We start from the raw sequence: 22,150 nt of genomic DNA, 5'->3' as shown, positions 1-22,150 counted from the left end.
GGTACCTCCTAATGAACCTCAGTTCACGAACGAATCCGTCTACCAACTCCATGTTTTATATATGAGAGCGAGGGAGAGGGAGAGAGAGAGAGAGAGAGAGAGAGAGAGAGAGAGAGAGAGAGAGAGAGAGAGAGAGAGAGAGAGAGAGAGAGAGAGAGAGAGAGAGAGAGAGAGGGAGACTTTCAGCTTAATTACACTTCATAAAACCAGTTTATTTCTTATCTTTCTTATTATATTTTTTCTATTGATGTTTTACAATAATGTGCAATGCTATTTTTCTTCTAAATGTAATGAGCTGGAAGTGGCCTTGATGTTTCCATGAGTGAAGTTCTGTTTCATAGTAGAAGTCCCAGATGGTGTTTTGTTATTGGCTGAATTATTATGTTGACCTGACAGTGGCACACATGAACACATGGCAAGACAGCAGCAATCAGTTTCTCAGTTGGAAGGAATCTAAGTCTGCTGTATCTCCAGAGTGCAATACTGGGAACAGCTACGATCTGGCTCAGAAACTATAAGGCCTCTGGTAGAGAGAACCTGAGCTTGAAGGAGATACCACCTCAGGATATAAAATAATCACTTTACAGGAGACCCCCAAAACAGCTACTGTTCAGCTAAATTGCATCATCAAGAGAGGGGATGTGAGTGATCAAATAGTAAAGATGATTTTTTTTTTAAAACATGAAATTTACCAAATTGTGACTCTTGAGGTTTTCGACCCAACATCAGCGATATTGTCAATCACATAGGTTAAAAGAATATATGCATTTTGTGCCTTCTTTCCACCCACTTTTTTTCAGAAAGTTAGGCTGGCTCAGGTTTCACCAAAACGAAAAACATAATAAAAGCAACAAGTTATCTAATGAATGAATCCCTAGACCCTAATTGGAACTGTTCCAATCTACATCCAAATTACAAGTAATGACATTGCCATTAAGAGTCTTTGCAAAGTAATTTTGCCCGCTATCACCTCTCAACTAATGAACAACTTATCGAGAGTCAGGTCACCTTGGGAAGCCTGTACTTTGGTTTAAATTGTTGGAGTGTGCATTGAGTTTTTGTATCCTCTGGTCACTAAGCAAACTGCTGGAACATTCAATTAAGGTTATGTCTCTGTTTGCCACTTTCGTCTTTACAACACTTAATGTTTTTGTTGTTACAAGTTAAGATCATCATGTCTTAGAGTTCACCCAAACACTTTTTTTCCCAGTTGTATTTATTGGTAAAAGACTGTCAGGGAAATTAATGTTAAACATGTATTTTCGGTTTATTAAATTTATCGGTTGTTTAATTTGGTCTAAGTTTGTAAACAGTCCTGTTTTATCTGTGCAGTTTGCTTCAATTTCAAAAAGAAAACATTCATTCATTTGTAGACAATATGTACATACTTATTAGTCATGATATTTTTTTCCACCTTTCGGAACCCAATCCATCCCTAAATCTGTACAAAACATTACTTTCTAATGCTAGCTATTGAGATTGATCATGTGTTAGCAAGCAATCATTGCTCCTTTTTTAAAAGACCAATTCGGTATTTCTGACCTATGCTTCTTCTCATTGCCATCTGTGGATCAGATAAAAGGATCCATCTTCCTCCTGCTGGCTCTCTTCCACCAGCCTCACCACCTGCATCTGGTCTCCAGTGGATTTCATCTAACTCCTGGCTTCCTGGGGCAGCATGTCTAATGAGGACACTATTGTTGTTGAAAAAAAGTCTCACCGAGGTTACCTCTTTAATCAATATATTTAATTTTGGGTGATACGTCTCACTAAATCTTTGAATATCACTCTTTTCTTTTAACCTATGTGATTGACATATTATCAGCCCAGACTGTACCAAGTGTCACAGTGAAATGTTTTCAAAAACCAATAAGATTTAAGCAAATTATTTAGTTCTAAAATTTGGTAGTGTGTGCAAACATTTCACCACATAACAGAATCCAAACAAATATGTCCTATAATTGAATTTCCCCTTGTCTTTCTCCTTGTCTTGATCAAAAGCTAATTAGTAAATCCTTGAGACATACCAAAGCGACACACAGAATGGCAACTTGCGCAACTTTTGAAGTTGTGTGGTCCTGATCCACATTCTGAAACCAAATAATCTAAAGCAATTCACCAATATCTAAAAAAAATCAATGGTCAGGATTTTTAAACTGGTCTGGTTAAATATTTGGTATGTGGTTCGAAAACACAGAAAAGGATAAACTGATTACTACAAGCAAGCTCACTTTTGATGCTGTCATGCTTGGCCATAAGCAAACATGAGGTGGAATGAGCTGGGACAGAGAAGCCAGGGGGTGACATGTCACCTTCACCTGCATCTGACTCATAAACTCTACATGGTTCTGTTACTTTTTGTCTGTCACACTAGTTTGTCACAGGCCAAAATTTATTTGCTAGCTGAGTGATGGGATGGATATACTAAAAACTACTCTTTTGAAGACTCATTTCACATGCTTCAAATGAGACAAATCAGAATGGCACAATCACAAGATAAAGAATATGAACAATGTTATGCATTAGCTTTTATGTTATGCGATAGCTACGTTCACTGTGTGGTTCAGTGGAATATTTACTATTTATGAATGGTTTTGTAACACATTCCAGAGCTAATCTTGGAGATTATTTTCTTGGATTACCCACAATTAATCCATGATTTATAAAGAAGGCATTTTTCCACACATGAGCAGGTCGTTAATAAATATTTGAAAAAATAAATTTGACATTTTATTGGGTTATATTTACAAATGTTTGATTATGTTAAATGTGGAGACACATGACAAAAAAATTAAGAATTTAAGAAGAGGTCTAATGCTTTCTTTTATGCCACTGTATAATGTAAAAATGTGCTTCCCTGAAATACCCAATTAAAGAGAAGGTTTGAAGTACCATTAAATCAATTTTCATCAACTCATTAAACTGGTGCCTTTAAATAAGTATCAACAAACATTTAATTAAATGAGTGGAGAACTGCCTGGAATTTATAATGGTCTGAAAATAATCAACTTGACACATTATTAGTTATTTATCATGTTGGTTTGGTAAGTTTCATGAACGTGTTTTTATTGTGCCTTTTGAGTTTAATAACTGAAGACAGTTAAAATGCTTATTTGCTTCTCATTTGGTTTTACTTTTAATATAGGTAACGCCGATCATTTTATCAGAGGCCGTATTGGGGATTACTGTATTGCACCACTTGTTATTTTGGCACGATAAGTGAAATTATTTAAATAGCGATTCTTCAGTGGTTATCTCTTATAAAATGCATTTATTACAAATCCCTTGTTGGTCCAACAATTGGTGTGGTTGACAGATTAAGAGTGTCACAGAACAACACTGTCACATTATTTGCCAAGACGCTTTGAGCTGGCAAGAAAGAATCACTCATTTCCACATTAAAGCGTGCCAACTGCTGACAGATCTGTGCTTTGCAAGCTAACAACAAATTCTTGCCAGCTGGAAAATACACATGGATTATTTACTCAGATTCTTTTGCTACGCAATAAAGCTTCCTTTTTCTTTGCACAAAAGTGGGATTGAAAGACAGTTGCAAGCATTGTTATTAATTTACCCAGCAATAAGACTGCACACAGCATGCAGCAACAGTGTGGCACAGACTATTTTCTTTCCTATAAAGATCTGCCACAAGCCCAAGATGTAATATCCATTTGAAATTTGGGCTAAACTGGTTTAACAGGCTCTTCAGAAGCTGCAAGTGTTTTGTCGTGTGGCTCGTCTTTGAGCAGGCCAGATGAGACCTCAACGACTGCACCAGATGGCGGGTGATGCTTCGCTAGGACATTGACCGCAGGGGAGGAAAGTGTGTGTGTGTGCGTGTGCGTATGTGTGTGTGTGTGTGTGTGCGCGTGTGTGTGCGTGCGTGTGTGTGCGTGCGTGCGTGTGTGTGTGTGTGGGTGTAAGCAGGTAGGTGGGTGGTTATGGTGGGGTGATGGCTGAGTTTGATTGTTCAGAATGAAATAAAATGCTGCCCCCGCGACCCGACCCCAGATAAGCGGAAGAAGATGGATGGATGGAAACAAAATGGAAAACGTTAGGATTTAGTCTATTTTTCAATACTTAACTTCATAATGGATTGCCTCATTTGGAAACCACTAAATCATCTAAATTATAATTAATTAGTGTGATTTTGTCTCTTTTGTGTTGAAGATCCTCCAGATAAATTACTTTCAAACCTTTGTGGAAAATCGAAATGAACATGCATTTGTTATCAGATGGATAAAACCCAAATGTTTTAATTTGAATTCAATTATGGAGGAACAAGAAACTGTGATAATATAGTGTTCAATTAACAATATAAGCAAACTGTTTACAGACAATAAAAAGGGATTGTTACATTCTAGGAATACGATTCATCATAACTATTGGTGGTAAGCTACATTAAATTGGCTTCCAAAGTTTTACTTATACAAGCAGTTGTGATAGCCAGTTCTGTTTTGCAGAAGACACACTGTACTTTAGCTTCATCTGGTAAAGGCAATACGATTTACCGTATTTCAATTCCATGTTCATATTATAATGCCTGTTCCATAAAGTGTTGAATAAAAACATTTACAGAATGGTCAGAACCTAAAGAAGCCAATCCAATGAATGCACGGATCTAACCAAAGTTGCAAAACCAGTAGAAAGATGTATGGAACACCTCCCAAAATGGATCAATAAAATATGGGATGCAGGTCTCCCACAGCTAACTTTCCTGTAGCAAGGGTTCAATTGCCATTCAAGAACTAATGTAATGAATAAATTACTAAATATTGCATCTTTTAAATGGCTTCACTGTCACGGCCGATTAAATTCGAACTTCACCTTGATCCTCAATGTTAACTTAAGGAATCTTTGGCACCCTCTCAGAGATAATGAAACCTGATCATTTTCCAATCCAGTGACAATTATAATCTTCAAATGTGGGAAATGGGGTAAAAAATGGAGGGCATGCATGAGTTGTGACAGTCTTATAATTGAGAAAAATGAGGATAAAACACCTAAGAAACTACTCAACACTTGCTGGCAATGGTTAAATGAATTCTTGTCTATAGTGCAAATGTTTTACCATCAAAGCTTTGGCTGACCAAAGGAATGCAAAAGAGGGTGAGATAAAATGTGTTCTTAGGGGACTTTTTTGGTCTCTCTTGGAAGATCTCACGACAAATTTTGAAATGCATTACTCTACTTGGATGAAATGGATGTTGTAAAATTAACTTCCAAATGACATTGGAACCCTAACTTTTCTTATAAACGCTTTTTGGGAAATGAACACTTCAGATAACATCATTTTACACGACTCAAACCACGAGTGTTTAAAAAAGATATTAGACACCTCTCTGTAGAGTATATAATTACAATATGATATCTTACTCAATAAATGGTGTGTGGTGTGTTTTCTGGGCCAGGCTGATTAAGCAATTTATTCAGTACATTGTTTTTTTTTTCTCATTGATTTTTTTTCCCTTGCAAAATACAATGCAGTGAAAATATGGTACGTTTCACGGCTGACAAAGTTGCATTGGCCAGTGCTTCTAGCATTTGTGCATTGGGTCACAATTCAGATCTGAAGTCATCCCACCAGCTGCCCACAATTCCACACTCTACCCTCCAACAACACAATTCACGAACAGACTGACCAGCAGCTCATGTGCAGAATCCTGAGTGTCATCATCGCCTGACACAGTCGGTTTGCCATCACTAACTCACCAGAGGAAGGCAACTTTGTAAATTGCTATCCATCCAGCCTCTATCAAGCTCAGGTTTTAGACCCAAACAAATAGTTCATGCTACCATCGTGCTCAAGGGAATGGAGTGGGTGGCTTCCTGCTGAGTGTGTTCTCAAATAAAGTATGTCACAAAATGTACGATCTTAAGTACCTGTAATTAGCAAAAAGTTATTTGTTTTTTAATTACTGTCATTAATTTGAAGGAATTATTATAACATAACACACTACCCTCCTACATCTATTTCGTCAATGTAGTATGTATCGAGGGGTCTGCCTCACAATCCAGCTGAATCGTAATTTTTCAAATTATAATGCTAGACTTTTTTTTTTTTTTTAGTATTCTCGCTTTCTTTCATGAGGATGCAAGCCGTAGTTAAAACTGAATATGAAGTACTGCGAGAACTAGTCCCCATAGTAAATCATTGCTCCACTTTTTGACCCAGGGCGATGGTGCCATGCATTTTTTGTGGTTCGCTGATTAAAAACATTGCTCTCCTGACAAACGGCTGAACGGCTTTTTGGGCTGTCCACTGCTCTTTATCCCGGTGGGGGAAAAAAAAAATTACAGATTTTTATTTTACATTCCACAGTTCAGCCAAGTTTTCGTGCTCCGGCACCTATCTTTAAATTGGATTATGAGACAAAAATGTATCAGTGCATTTCAGAGACCAAGGCAATTTTCTCAAGTTAAATTGGGATCTGGCTCCAGAAATTATGCTATTTTTCAAGGGTACAGTACATGATAGCAGAGAAGACAAACCATTAATTTGAAACATCATTCAATATTCTCAAACAGCATTTTGTCACCTGCCTGCTTGAAAGTTTGTGCTGAGCAGTTGACAGATCTTCAACCGTTCCCTGGAGCTGTGTGAGGTGCCCTCGTTCGAGAGGTTAGTGCTGAACCACCTGAAGGATGTCATGGGCCCCCTGCTTGACCCCCTCCAGTTTGCCTACCGGGCAAACAGGTCGGTGGATGATGCGGTCAACATGGGACTGCACTACATCCTGCACCACCTGGACACCCCAGGAACGTATGCCAGGATCCTGTTTGTGGACTTCAGCTTGGCATTCAACACCATCGCTCCTGACATCCTCCAACAGAAGCTCATCCAGCTCACGGTGCCTGCCTCCACCTGTCAGTGGGTCACCAGCTTCCTGACCAACAGGAGACAGCGTGTGAGGCTGGGGAGCATCACATCTGACACCCGGACCACCAATACTGGAGCCCCTCAGGGGTGCGTCCTCTCCCCACTGCTCTTCTCTCTCTACACCAACCATTTCTCCTCAGGTAACTCTCCTGTGAAGCTCCTGAAGTATGCAGACGACACCACTCTCATCGGACTGATCCAGGACGGTGATGAGACTGTGTACAGACAGGAGGTGGAGCGGCTGGTCCACTGGTGCAGCCAAAACCACCTGGAGCTGAACCCGCTCAAGACCGTGGAGATGACAGTGAAGGGACCTTTACCACTTTCACCCCTCACTATCCGTAGTAATACTATTCTCTCCACAGATACCTTAAATTTCCTGTCAACCACAATCTCTCGGGACCTGAAATGGACCGGGCCACATAGACTCTCTCCGGAAGAAGGCCCAGCAGAGGCTATACTTCCTGAGACAGCTCAAGAAGTTCAACCTGCCACGGGAGCTGCTGAAGACCTTCTACACTGCCATCATCCAGTCTGTCCTCTGCACCTCCATCACTGTCTGGTGTGGATCGGCCTCCAAACAAGACAAGCACAAACTGCAACGGACAATCAGGACTGCAGAAAAGATAATTGGAATCAACCCCCCATCTATCCAAGACTTATACCTGTCCAGGACCAGGAAACGTGCAAGTAACATCTCTACAGACCCGTCTCACCCAGGTTGCAGTCTGTTTGAACTACTCCCCTCCGGACGGGGTTATAGAGCTCTGTACACCAAAACCAGCAGACACAGAGACAGCTTCTTCCCCTAGGCTGTTGCTCTGATGAACTCACACCACTCTTAGAGTCTCAGAGTCATTGCTGTGCAATAACATCCTGCTCTCCACACCTTTTTTTGAATTGTCTACACTGTTTGTACTATGTGTTCTCTCTGCATCCATTGCAGCCTGGTCATCCTGGAAGAGGGACCCTCCCATCTGTGGTCTCTTCTCAAGGTTTCTCATTTCCCCTAGCTGGAGTTTTGAGTTTTTCCTTGCCCTCTTGGGCGTTTAAGATCAGTTTAAGATCAGGGGGTGTTTGAGAATATCTTTCGTTCTTCACATGTCCTGAGTGTTGTTGTTAGTCACCTAAATGTTGAACAGAGGCTGTGATGTACCGAAGTCAAATTCCTTGTTTGGCACGCTCAAACATGGTGAATAAAAACTCTTGAATCTTGAATTTTAGAATCTTAAAACTGTCATTTTATCGTTCCAATGTTGATGTCTACCATTGTTCATTAAACTGACAGATCATTCGTCTTTGATCTATTCTTTTTCTCTTTATTTCTCCCTCAGGGCGGGCGGGTTCAGAGAAATGGGTCATACTTCGGTAACCTCCGAAGAAGTTATTTTTTTCTAACAAGACAAAGACATGTCTAGTGTAAGTGCCACAACTGGCTTCTGGGCAAGAGAAAAAAAGACCATTCCTGTCTAATCCCAATCCACACAAGGCAGTCTTGGCAGACAGTGAGATTATTATTAGATCGACCTCATTTTTCCACACTTACGAACAGGCAGTTTCTGTTTCTTTAGCTTTCTTTTTCCCTCACATTTTTTAACATCAGGGTTTCATATCATACTGGCCACTGCAAAATCCTCGTGTTGAAAAACCTAAACTGTGCGTGAGCATTATCACAAGCACATTCAGTTTAAAAATAACCTTCGGTATCCGCTGCTCCCACAGCACAGTATCCACACTGTGAAGTACGAACCCCCACATTTATCTTTTCAAAAGGGAGTACATTTTGAGTCATTATTATACATTTGCTGCCTCAGCTGATAGATATTTTGGTCACCATAGCAACACACAGGTAAGTGGAAAGGAGTGCTTTAGTTTGCCACGCAGCATGGAGTCTGTTTCTAAAAGTGTTGACCCTTTAAAAGCATACACCCACTGACACGAGGAGGCAACCAGAGTCATATTGTACATAATTTGGAAGTGCGAGTTTGAAAACGGAGGGGGAAATCTAATATGTCTTGTACATTGTGGATTTTTTTGTTGCGTGTAGGCACCTGAAGTGCAGTCTTCTCAATCACAGCATATATAGCGAGGAGGAATCCAAATCGGCCTCTCTCTGTTCCTCCCTCCTCTGCCTCTCATCCTCCTCTTCTATCAATTGCCTGTATCTCAGCATCGATATCCTCCCCCTCTCTCTGCTCTACTCGGTTGTCAACTTTCACACGCCTTCTTTTATGTGCCTCGCTTCATGCCTACCTTGTTTCTTCCCTCGGGCTTTCCTGCGTCTGGCCTACCAGAGACTCCTGACAGCTGTCTCTCTGCTGCAGGCCGCCATCAGAGACATTGACCGTACGGAAAGAATAGTAATTGTGATCGTTTGGCCTCCAAAAAGCAGAACAAAGCAAAAAGTGTGTTGCTTCAGGCTGCTCTGTTCACATCCTTTCATTTGTTTTCCCCAACGCTCAGCTTGTGCACAAGATAGAAATTTAATATCAAAGCCATCAAAATAAGGTGTGATGCGGAATCAGCATCAGGGAAAAATATGACATTTTGATATTATTTAGTATTTAGTGTGAGTGCGTGCGTGCGTGCGTGCGTGCGTGCGTGTCCGTGTGGACTAGTCGTCAGCCAATTGCAAGAGATTTAAATGTTCTGAATGACTATTTTCTATTTGTTTCTCAACTAATTGTAAAAGCTATGAAAGTAGTTCGTAACAAATTTGGTATATAATTTTCCTCATTTACAGAAACACACACCTACATCAATCCAGCATCTTTACCGGTAGTTGAAAATCTATACAAGCAAATGAAGCTTTGTTATTTGCATTAAGCAAGTAAATTGAATGTGATTGTTCTTATGTTTATGAAACAGGGTCGAGGATGTTCGATTAACAATATTGTGGTCATATAACTCAATATACCGGTGTCAATTTTAACACTGTTTTGAGAGTAGATTTAGCAAGATATCAGAATAGCCTCTCGAAGGTGCGATTTGGTTGTAAACTGCCTCCCACACTCATAAATCTTTGAAAACAGCAAAAATCAGGCATGTGAGATTAATTACATCAAATTTGTTTTGATTTGAGTCAGTGTGTGGTCAATGGCAAAGTTGTTAGCAAAAAAAGGCATAAAATCATCGCATCTGAAACGACATTGTCAATCATATACAGCGCAGTTTTCCAAAAATGTGATGAACTGAAGCAGTCAGAATGCATCATTCAGTCCTATGGTATACTCACAGAAAAAACAAAAACATATTCATTTCAATTATATTTTCTTATCGTGCTGTATTTTTTAAAAAACATGCTTCTGTGGAATTTAATTTTTTTTCATTTGAATTCAATCATTAAAAGCTATTTGTTTGAATTATTTATTTTTGTATATTTTTTTTATTTCATTTATTTGCTTTTATGAACTACACTATAATGATTCAAGTAATGTTCTTTTTTATGTCCCCATTGCTGAGCACAGTGAGCATAAAATTAGAGTAAATTACAATAGTCAACATACTTTTTAAGAATAAAACAGCCTACAAACCTACTGTATTTAAATGTTGATCATGATGGTAATATTTGGAGAACTGAGATTTTTTTGGGGGGTACTTGAAGTAAAAAAAAATGACAACCACTGTTATGTGATAGATCTTGCACCAAAGTGTCATTTGTCCCAAAAATGTTCCTTGAAAGTAAACAAGAGAGCAAGCTAAAACAGTAAACCGACTTCTATCAAGCATACAGGACAGGTTTCCACATTTTACAGGGAAATAGCTTATAAATATTTCATGAGGAGCAATTTTAACACATTTGTTGGACCCAAGAGATATGAAGAGCGAATATAGAAAAACTGACTGTACACACCAATTTTGTTTGTATTTCTAATTTTAATCGACCTTGGAAGGGACTCATGTCCCGAATTTAAAATGGCGATAGAATGAACAGAGAATTCATTGAGCTCTTTTACACATGGACCATGGATAAGATAACCGAGGTTAAATTTGATACAGACACAAGCTGAGGGACATTTTTCTATTCACACTTGTTATCTATTATGACATTAAATTTGTCAAAATGTTTCAGCGTTGAGTTGAGGTGAAATCAAAAGGCTTGTGTTTGCAATGTATTAGGTTATGGGAAGTAATGTATTTCCGAGTAGGTAATAGTGGGGATTTTTCAACTATTCCATCAGTATTCATCAGTCTTTGTTTTGATCACTTGCACCATGCACTTTGATGAACAAAGATGTTTTGCATGATCTTGCCTCTGATATTGCGATATAATAGATGAAACCAGTTGAGGCGATACGCACCTCATCACTGAGATGGGTATTACAGCTTAGATTTCATCAGGGGCCGGCCATCGATATTCATGAGCATACATTTTATTATCATTGAACACAATAGCAGAAATTGGGAATTAATTTGTCATGATTAAATATATCAGTATAAACGAGATTACGCTGCAAGACTTACGAGAGAGTTTTCTCCAGACGCCCTCCCGTGGAACCAATAATTTCTCCAAGGGTGCAAAACGTCTGTCCCAAAAAGTCCTGAATGAAAAGAGAAATTGAATTAATTGCATGGCAGATGAAAAACATAATGGTGGAGCTGCAGTCATACGCACTCAATTCCGGAACATGCCCCCCCAAAAATACCGACAGGATGAAACATGAGACGTCTTTTGTTTTGTGTCATTAGGGACTACACTAGATGTGTTTAGCACTTGTAAATGTCGTGACACAGACTGCTGTAGTCTCAAACAACAACAGCTGCTTGTACATTTGAAGTCCAGCTGCAGCGAGACACCGTGAGCAATAACACAACGAAGGAGGGGAAACTCTCTCCCTTATGTTGTTTGCCCTTGATGAGATGGAATGAAAGAATGGGAGAAAAAGCAATGAGGTGGACTATTTTAGAACATAAATCATGGAATGAGTGGAGGATGAGGTTAGCAATGTACTTTAATCATAAACCACTCACCTTCTGCGCTCCGGCATGATTGAAAGTTTTGGGAGAAAAAAAAAAAAAGAAGGAACATTTGTCATTAGAAAGGCTCCTGCTACATTGTGTTCTGAATGACACTTTATGCCTACTGAGTCACAACATGGCTGTTGTTCACTCTTACATTGTAAACGACTTTACACTGCTAATGAGAGCTATCAGCACTGAGTCAGTGGACATTGACATACTGTACTTACGTGCTTGGAAATGTTGCAGCTCCGAGAGTCCACATTATACCTGGCAGAAACAAAGACATAATAAGACATTTGACTTTGACATTCCGTAAAGCTTGTGGAGCCTTGGATTCCCAAAACTGAGTTGTAGTTTATTATCAGTGATATGTTGTTAATTATAATGTGGTCAGTGTTGTTCTCTTCATTTGGACTCAGATTATGCACAATATCTTCCTCTCAGAATTTTTTTTTTTAAGTTTGTTGGCTAGTTTCTTACCCGTGAAAACATTGCAACCTGCCTTTCATCTCCTCTTCATCTCATCACAGTTAAAGTCTAATGGTTTTTTTTGTAATATTGAAAATCAATGTTTTGCAAACAAGGTGTCTTGAATGGAATGCTAAAAAGAGCTGGAGCCAGATATACGGTGAGCGAAGTACCTTTACCTTTTTAGTTGTTTACTTGTTTACTTGATTGTCTACTGTGGGCCATGTCTTGTCACCGTGGGATAGGGGGGAACGTAATTTCGGTTTCTTTGTGTGTCTTTGGCATGTGGAGAAATTGACAATAAAGCTGACTTTGACTTTGACTTTTTTTTTATTCTAATGGAGAGTTACTTCAAAGAAACCGAATGAACACACGTCTGAAATACGACATTTTCTCACATTACTTGAAACAAAAATCATTTCATCATCATTGCGCTTGCTACTTTGTTCCCACAAATGCTATGGTTTGGTCATGTGCAAAATAACTTTTTTTCTTTTAAATACTGCCAGTTCTAAATGTACATTATATGCGATTTAAAAAAGGAATAGCAACAAAAAATTAGTCAGATATATTTCACTGGTAATGGGTAGTGGACTCAAAGAAACATTAGAGGCATCTCAATGGTGAGCTATTTTTAGACGTTGGGTCACTCATGTGGTCCTTGGGGGCTACCTGCTGCCTGTGGACACCATGTTGGTGGCCCCTGATCTGAAAGGATTATCTGCACTAATGGATGTGCTTGTTTAGACAGGAACTGAATTCTGCACATAATTCAGTGACATTCAAAATGTATCTCTGCAAACAGCGGCGACAACATATGTGTTGAGTGCTTAGATTTGGATATAACTTGTCCATCTGTGCTTTAATAGTCACTGACTGCATGCAATTTAGCTCAGAAGTGCATTTTTTCACAGTGTTTTTACTTGTGGATTTAATGAGCTCCAAGCAGTACTTTATTCTGACTGCTTGTTTTTTTTTTACTGTCAGAAAAACAAAGCTTGCACAATCTTATTACAAAGCCTAAATGAGATAATCATAGATAAAAATGCCTACTCTTCAGTGGAATAGATCCGGCTTTCAATAATGGCTTTTAATGATGGCCAACCCTGTTAATTGTTCTCACGTGAAGGAAAGGATACAAGGAAGACTAAATGTTCAACATAGTTGGGTCCATCTAAATGTCAACTAGCAGTTCAAGAACATGAGTTTACAAAATGAAAATATATGCATTTTTTTTTTTTTTAGGTACAATTTCCTCACTTCACTATCTTCAGTTTAGTCAAAGGAATTGTCACAACAATGAAACAGCTCATACCCTGTAGATGAAGTTTAAGTGGAATGTGAGTGACCTTTGATAGCTATCAATTGAGGCTAAAAAGGATAGTGAAGTTAAGTGAGTATAAAAAAAACCTAATCAGTGAGGCCACCAAGTGACTTTTTTTTTTAAATGAATAATGATCGAATTTTATTTATCATCCATTTTGGTGCTATACCCTCCTGAATAAAGATTTCTTTTCACCAAATTGAGCTGTGATGCAACAGAGTCACCTCACCTTGGATTTCTTTGGGGGATTTGAACAAAACAACAGGTTACTTACACATCAAACCTTATACTTTGTTTTTCTTCAAAGAAGAAATCCAAGACAAACTTTCGGACAAAATCAGGATTCCGGGTGTTATCGATCACCTCTGTCCGGCCAGACTACAACAGCAGAAAAGTCAATACATGTGGTTAAACTTCCTCAAACAGAAAGAAAAAACAGAAAATCACAAAGTCACATTAATATTATTACAATATTTGTTAGAGTTAAAACACTCAAATATCCTTTAAAAAATGTTCTCAAAAAGTGGCACTGTGCAAAATGTTGTGTCTCGTGGGAAGTCAGGGGGCTATTTAAAGCAAGAATAGAGACTCGCTATCCCGCACAAGTCCAGGTCCCAACCTTCTCTCCCTGACAATCACACCACCACTAATTCCCCCAGTGGACGACCAGCCTCGCCTGCGTGGCCTGGCCCGAAAAGCACCAAGTAATGAGCTATTGATTTCGGCACTGCCTCGCCATAGCTACATTAGCTTGACTCATGTCTTTAGTGCCCTGGACACATAGACGACGCTATCAACTATGTCCTCACCCTATTCATTACCAAGGACTCATGGAAGTGCCCTGGACCTTAGAACCCACCTGCCATATCACTTTACAGAAAATCCCTATTGGTTTCAAATTTCAATCTGGGGTGAATTTTTTTTTAAAATAGCTGCTGCAATGGCTTGTGGGGGAAACATTTAGGGATGTTTTTAATGACCAAATTAAATGAGGTTTCATTTTGACAGTATTGCTATAAGAAGTAAATATACCTTCTTTTTTTTTTTTTTGCCATAATGATTTGCAGTCATTGAAAGGGGGAAATAGTGTCTTTACTTTTTTTATTGAATGGGTGGGACAAGATTCTACTGCCTTAAACTGTGACATTTGGGCTCAAATTTAACAGACTAGTTCTTTAATTTTAACGTGACACCTCAAGATATTTGAGGTTGATCTTGGAATTCTAATTTTAAATGCACAGACATGATACGTGATCTGTAGGACAACTATGTCACGCTCAAATCTTAAAGCTCTAATGGCTCACTGCGGCTTTGCTTTGAATCATACCCGTACACTTTAACCTTTCAGATGATCAATTTTGTTCCTGTCAAGTTTAAAAATGTTTTCTCTTCGTACCATGTCAAGTGTCATCATAGTACAGACAAAAATCACTTCAATTGCATAAATCCTGTCAAAAACACACTTTATGGATTGAACTATAACCACCGGATTCCAGGTTCAGTGAAAGAATGTCGCAAACGCTGTTGCTTTTTCTATCTCCCATTTGTTTCTTGATTGGAAATGTAATTTCAAAAGCAAAAGAAAATTGTTTCATTTCAATTCATGCATTGTCATCGGCTCCTGGCACTAAAAATGATTGCACACTATCTGATGACTGTATGTTTACCTCTGTAGATTGCAATTGATTCCATTCCTGACTACATCCTGACGCAAGGTCTAAAACTAATTCTAAAGGGTGAAAGTTCAGGGATGGTCATTCAAAGATAATTGACATTTTTTTTATATATACTAACAAAATTTTCTTTCTGTGTGGAGTTTGCATGTTCTCTCCTTACCTGCGTGGGTTTCCTCTGGGTACTACGGTTTCCTCACACATCGCAATAACATGCATCATAGGCCAACCACTCCAAATTCCCCATATGTGAGTGTGAATGGTCGTTTGTCTACGTGTGCCCTGCAATTGGCTGATGACCAGTTCAGGGTGTCCCCTGTCTACCGCCCCAAAATTGCTGGGATAGGATCCCGCGACCCTTGTGAGAATAAAAGCGTTGGATAATGGATGGATAGATGAATTTGGTTGACCATGTGGAAGTCAATTAATAAATTTCAAAGGTTATTTTATCTTCTAAGGCTTCCCATGAAGCAATGGAGGCAAAACATACTGCACATTTCCGCAAGGTGGTAGGCCTATACCTAAATATGGGCCTGATTCATTTGCTGCCTCAACCTGAGTTGGAAAGTAAAGTTTGGCGCAGACCACACAGATATATTTTCCAGTAAATTAAAAAAGATATACACTGACTAGATCTCTAATTCACTGGTAGACAGTTCATCCCAAGGTGGCAAAGTTGGCTCATCACTGCAACTTTTGACATCTTGGGAGATGGTGTTTTCAGCTGCTGGAATGACTGGACTGATAGGCTGTTAGAAGGTGATATACTTGGTTTCTTCTGGGAGCGGTGCAATAAATTTCAATGTAACACATGATGAAAACAGCAAAGTGAACTTCTACAGAAAAGGTCGACACAGAAAAATTCCAATGTTTTGATTAAATCATATCTTGAAGTTGGACTGTCGACAAAGTCATTTTCAACTGATCAAATCATAGTATATCCTTATATTTCATCCCCATATTAGCTCTCTGGAATGACCTGTCTGCATTGGTTGCTATGGTAACAAGGTAGCCTTCAGAACATGCACTTGCAATGCCGAAGATGAGTTATTCATTCATTCAGTCATTTCTTCGTTCCTTCATTATCCGAACCACTTATCCTCATGAGGGTTGTGGGCGTGCTGGAGCCTATCCCAGCTGACTTCGGGTGGAATGCAGGGTACTCCTTGAACTGGTCGCCAGCCAATCACAGAGCATTGGTAGACAAGCATTGAATTCACACTCGTAATCAAACCAACAAACAATTTTTGTTGGAGCGGTCAACCGGCCTGCCATGTATGTCTTTGGAATGTGGGAGGAAACCAGAGCACCCGGAGGAAACCCATGCAAGCACGGGGAGATCATGCAAACGCCACACAGGAAGACTGGAGCTAGAAGCAAACCCAGCATCTCGGAACAGTGCGCCACTGTGCTGCCCTATGAATTTATTTAATTGTTATTGTTTAATTTATTCTTGCTCAGATAGTAGCAGCACCTGGCTTTAAAACCCGTAGGTGCTTTCTTTTCTTCCATGTGTCTGTCACCAAAGTCGTCATGAATCACAGTGCATAAGCTCAAGGTTTTTCTCCTTATTGCCTGTTCGCATGCAAGTGAGCAAAAAGTGATTTACTCTAAGATTTGATAGACCAGAGCTTCAACACTCCTCACCATGTGGTTTGGGAGTTGGATCTATCTTGCTCAAATCAGATTTCACACGATTTTGTTGTTCAGACTTAATAAAGTCAAGACTGATACAATGTGGGTTATGACAGAAATTGGATTTGGAGCCACCATTTTGAACAAGACCTTTGTCTGGTGTTTTAAAGATCGATAAAACTAAACTGCTCGATCCTAAATCATCCAGCTAAATATTTTATTTACTATTTGATCATTATATTTTACTGTTCCAAAGCTTTTGCATACATGAAAATTTGATGGGTTCAAACAAAAGCTGCTACGTTCTAAATTGTGTACTGGAGCTAAAATGAAGCCCCTCAAAATAAGAACTGAAATATTGATGCACGTATCAAAGTCATCTTTTGATTTCCAAGCCAAATGTTTTCGGTCTTGGCCTGACTGTTACTTACTTGTGGAGGAGAGTGTAACTTTGTCTTAGAACAAGTATTTCATTACAGAATCTCTACTTTCTCTAATGTATCAATCAAACAAGAAAGATAAATAGTAAAAAATGAGCACAACTCTAAAAGTTACTTTTAGTTTATCTGAGAACATCTGTTCATATGGCAAATTTTCCAATGAACACAAAAGTTAACTTGGAATTTTCAATTTATTTTTGGCTGATGATTTCATGGCAGTAATGTGTAACATCTGCCATATTCAGGATTTGACGTATGCACCAATGCTCTTACTTCTCATCTTTCACCTCTTGGAAAAAAAAGTAACAATGAAACGTGACAAAACAGGTGAAGGAAGAAGCAATGAATGAACGGTCACAACCCCCTGCCATTAATAGTAAAGACAGAGAGCAATATTGCAAGATGGCAAGGGGAGGATTGCTCACATTTAACGACACAAACCATTAATCTCTCTTGTGCATCTTTGTATCCTTATTCATGACTGGACATTCTCTTTTTTAACAATGTGCTGTTTGTCTTTTGTCTTTTCTAATTCAATCTTCACTGTTTTTTATAACTCAAGCAGCCTTTTTCAGACTGTGATTACACTTTGTCGCGCCATTGAGGAGGTTGACGCTTTTTAATTTGTGTCTGCGCATTTTGGAAAGTCACTCACACTTATGGTCAATAAAGGTGTGTTGTGTGTCACACCAAAAACAGGATGCTGGCATATACTGAAAATAAATGTTTTTCCTACCTCCCTCCACTCTTTGGTTCCTATTGCCTGCAGATACAGAACCACCACTGAAAAGAAAAGAGTGTGACAAGAATTAATTTAGTACACTTGATTGAAAAGGAGCGTACAGAAACCTTTCTCAATTGCAAAACCAATCAGTTAAGGATTTCTCACCCAATTGTGGAAACATGTTTCTGGTAGAAATTCCTCTCATATACAGTATTTACCAAAATGTAACCACATAGTAATATTCGAAATGTAACACACGTTTGATGTGTAAATCGTTCTTCACACCACAAATTAGTGCGAACTGAATCAACAAACTGTCCGTTTACTGGCAGTATATACGACACAGTAAATCAAGAACTGAGTCCACATTTTCAAATTATAAATGAATAACCAGGTTTCTAAAGATAGAATAGTATCACACATAACATATTTATTTCTTAAAAAAAAAAAACAGCCACACTAGCACACTGACTTTGAATGTATACAAAATGTTACAGTATGGTTTCCTTACAAACCAGAGCTTTTGTTTCTGCTCTGCGGCTCAGCTGCATAAATAAGCAATTATAACAACCAAATTATAAACCCACAAATTCATCACTTTGCCATGTTAAGATTAAACACAAATGTGCTTGTTTAAGCATACAAGCAAGACCCGCCGCTAGAGAGAGTCTCTAATTGGATGTTTTAATGATCGGTCAAGTGTTGCTTTTTGTGTTTCAATGGGAACAATCAGCCACTGCATGTTTGTCTGAAATTGATTAGGTGGAATGAACTTCAGACAGTTTTGGACCAGCACACGATTAAAACCACATTTTTCCTCCTAATGAGCAATTAACTGAGGGGAGATAACAGAGAAAGAGCAGAAGTCTTTTCAGTAATGCATCTTTGGCAGAACATTCCTTTGTTAGATTGGTAGCCATATTTGTTTCAATGGCTTTTGTTCATCCTTGTCTCATAAATGAATGATTGCGGAAAATAGGTAGAGATTCAATCCCTAAATCGCACCGATTCTGTCTCATCTCCAACATGTAATGACGTCCAAGCCACCAAAAGCATTTTGTCTGCAATCAAAGTCATGGGACCTTGGTATCTCCCCAAGGTTGCAGAGTAACAGCACCAAAGCACGGCGGCGACATCACACTAATCCAATGGAGTGTCAGCCAAAGAACCTGACTGATTACCTCTTTTATGGAAAGTGACTGAGAAAGGAAAATCCCCATCTGCTCAGCCTCAGAGCAGCCAAATCACACGGCTATTCATTGCCAGCACTCGAAGGCCTACCTCTAAATACAATTCTTGACAATGGACTACAGGACAACAAGGGCCCAGGTGACTTAGAAAAAGACTGAAGTTGCATGCAAGCACAAATCACATTATATGCAGTGCAGCAGAGTTTAGCAGTGGCAGAGCAGAGGATGTCAGGAGGAATCACCTCTCTTACCGTTGTCCTATTGGCTGGGAATGTCTTCTTTCAGCCTTTCAGCCTTGCAAAAATAAATGCTTGCAAAGAGATTATTTAGACGCGAGCGGTCACTTGACCAATATTATTGCCTTTAACTGATCAAAATTATAGCTACGAGTGCACTTCAGACTGCCAATGATACAGATGCAGTTCACTTCATGACATCCAGCCAACATTGATTCGCATTTTTGTTTTTGTTTTGTTTACTCCAAATAGAAGAAGAAGGGGCACATATTAGGTACATGTATGTCATGTGCTCGCATTTTCCGGGTTTGCAGGTTACACGGAGAACAAATCCGTGTGTTTTCATACAGTTCAAAATTGTTGAGCACAATTTATCTTTTGACAAAAACGTGTTAAATGTGCGCATTTTAAAAAGGTTTGTTTTAGGAGAAGATCGAACAAATCAAATGCAATTTCATTCATTAGAATGGTAAATATAATTAGAGACTGTTAATTTGAGACTAACCCCAACTATTTAGTTGAGAGTAAGGCATCTCATCAGGTTTCAAAAGCATACGTCACATAGCATTTTCTTTGAAGAAAATAACAGACATTTGCTTTTCTTTGAATTCATAATCTCCTGCTCGATCTACTATGCTCCAAACACAGACGACTTCACAAGCTTGGGGAAACACACAAAGCCTGTGACTCCTCAAGGGCAGCGACAAAGTAGTTGAGGTCACGCATGCCTGTAATATGTTAAAAAAAAAAAAAAAAAAAAACTCGACAAGATGGTGATGAATATGAATATACAGGTCAACACTAGTGACTTCCTCCCGGGAAGGACTCTTATTAAAAGAAGCAGCATCTTTAAAACACTGACTGACAGCAGAAATTGCAACAAGCCTTCATGAATACAAAATGGTTTCATACTACGTACTTGCAAAAAATGAGCTGAAATGTATTTGTGGGTAATTTGAATACCAACACTAGCCTCTATGGCTCAGCTTATTCATGTGATTCAGATGTATTATTTATTAGACATATACAACTGAGACTAAAACATAACAACATACTACAGTCAGCTGTCCCTTGAGGCATTCGAATGAAGATAAATAAATGATCAGACCGATGACATTTTCTTATTTTTTTGCAGAAGATTGCTACCATTTTCACAGATCTAATAAAAACAGAAATTAACCTTTTTTTTTTGCCATTTTGTATGTAATCTTTTATTATTTTCTAATTCATTAGATTCAACAGCTGCAGGGTAACTGTGTCTGCTGGTAAAGATTCCTAAAGGCACGGTATAAATACCGTAAGACTAATAACGCAAAAATGAAAGTGAAACTGAACCTCGTTTTGAGCACTAACAAATACAATATCAACAGACTATGCGTTATAAATATTGATTGACTAATCCTAAAATGATGACTTTGTTTTGAAGTTGTTTGATTAATATAGATTCATCATTACAACAGGCAGCAAAGAAACTAGCAGCTACAGTAAGTCCCAGTGCTATAAGCCCACATGCAGCACGTTTGCATAATTGATCTGAACGTATAGTAAGAACTTTAATAATGCATAATGTGAAGAGTCTTTGATATTCTCTCCAAGAGCATTTCATGTGACCAACAACTCTTTTAATAAGAGTAAAAAAACAGCACATATTGTTACAAAAGTAAGAAAATATTACTGATTAACTTACTGAAAGTCAGTTTTATTTTATTTAACCTTTATTCAGGTAAGGAGAGAACACATTCTTTTGCAAATTATATCGAATTTAATAAATGTCAGAAAAGTTGGGGAATGAAGCAATTACATACTAGTAGGTCTTAAAATGAAACATTTTTTAACAATGCTATGTGGCATCTTCTAACTTTGAATAAACTGAAGAAAGATACTGAAGAAAGACATTTTTGGCATTTTTTAACAATGCTATGTGGCATCTTCTAACTTTGAATAAACTGAAGAAAGATACTGACGAAAGACATTTTTGGCATTTTTATGAGCACACAACTTGAATATAATCCAACAACAGCTATGACCTGTGCTCTGCACACAAAAAAATCTCTGGATGAGGTTCTGCCAAAGGGGCACAACAAAGCAATTTTATTCGCTTGCATTATACATTTAAAAGGAAACTAACAATGATGTCCATTTGAATGAGAGACTACAGATAGATGGTAGTTTGAAAGGACATAAGACCAGAAATAGTCAGAAGACTGTCTTGGGTATGTTGGACAACAAGAAGGGTAATTTTATAAAACGTATCAACCTTGAAATTGAAGAGGTGATTGCTTCCTCCAGGGTCCTATGCTGCTGATGTACGTCTTACTGTCTAAAAGCATCAGAGAAAAAAATATATATACAGTATATCACTCCACTGGCAAGTTTCCTTGATCTTGGCTGCACATGGAGGAATGAAAATTGATCACACAGTTACTCCTCCATGTGTGGGCAAACACATCCAGGCATCAAGCAATTTGGTGGCGGAGAAGCACAAACTCTAATTCAATTTACACGATGCCCAGGCAACACAGTACAACATCTCCAAGGACAAAGTCTAAGGCATCAATAAATTAGATGAGTAGAGAGCCACTTCACAGACAATCTTCACCATCTTGCCATTTTGTTCT

General features: G+C 38.6%; 1 protein-coding gene across 4 annotated transcripts in view; it reads right to left on the bottom strand.

The window, feature by feature from the left end:
- Positions 1-22,150, bottom strand: part of cpne9 (copine family member IX) — a 62,671-nt gene that overhangs the window by 31,366 nt on the left and 9,155 nt on the right. For 2 of the 4 annotated variants that reach the window (XM_049754017.2, XM_049754019.2), the window contains exons 5-8: positions 18,119-18,165; positions 13,909-14,012; positions 12,070-12,109; positions 11,345-11,421 (exon numbers count right to left, since the gene is read on the bottom strand). In XM_049754017.2, coding sequence (XP_049609974.1) covers positions 11,345-11,421; positions 12,070-12,109; positions 13,909-14,012; positions 18,119-18,165 — 268 coding nt within the window. Of the gene's footprint in view, positions 1-11,344; positions 11,422-12,069; positions 12,110-13,908; positions 14,013-18,118; positions 18,166-21,789; positions 22,149-22,150 lie in introns of all 4 variants that reach the window. The other 2 variants (XM_049754021.2, XM_049754020.2) reach the window with 2 other exon arrangements.

This window comes from Syngnathus scovelli, chromosome 2, assembly GCF_024217435.2.
Source record: "Syngnathus scovelli strain Florida chromosome 2, RoL_Ssco_1.2, whole genome shotgun sequence".
NCBI lineage: Eukaryota > Metazoa > Chordata > Actinopteri > Syngnathiformes > Syngnathidae > Syngnathus > Syngnathus scovelli.
This window is presented reverse-complemented; position numbering and strand designations above follow the sequence as displayed.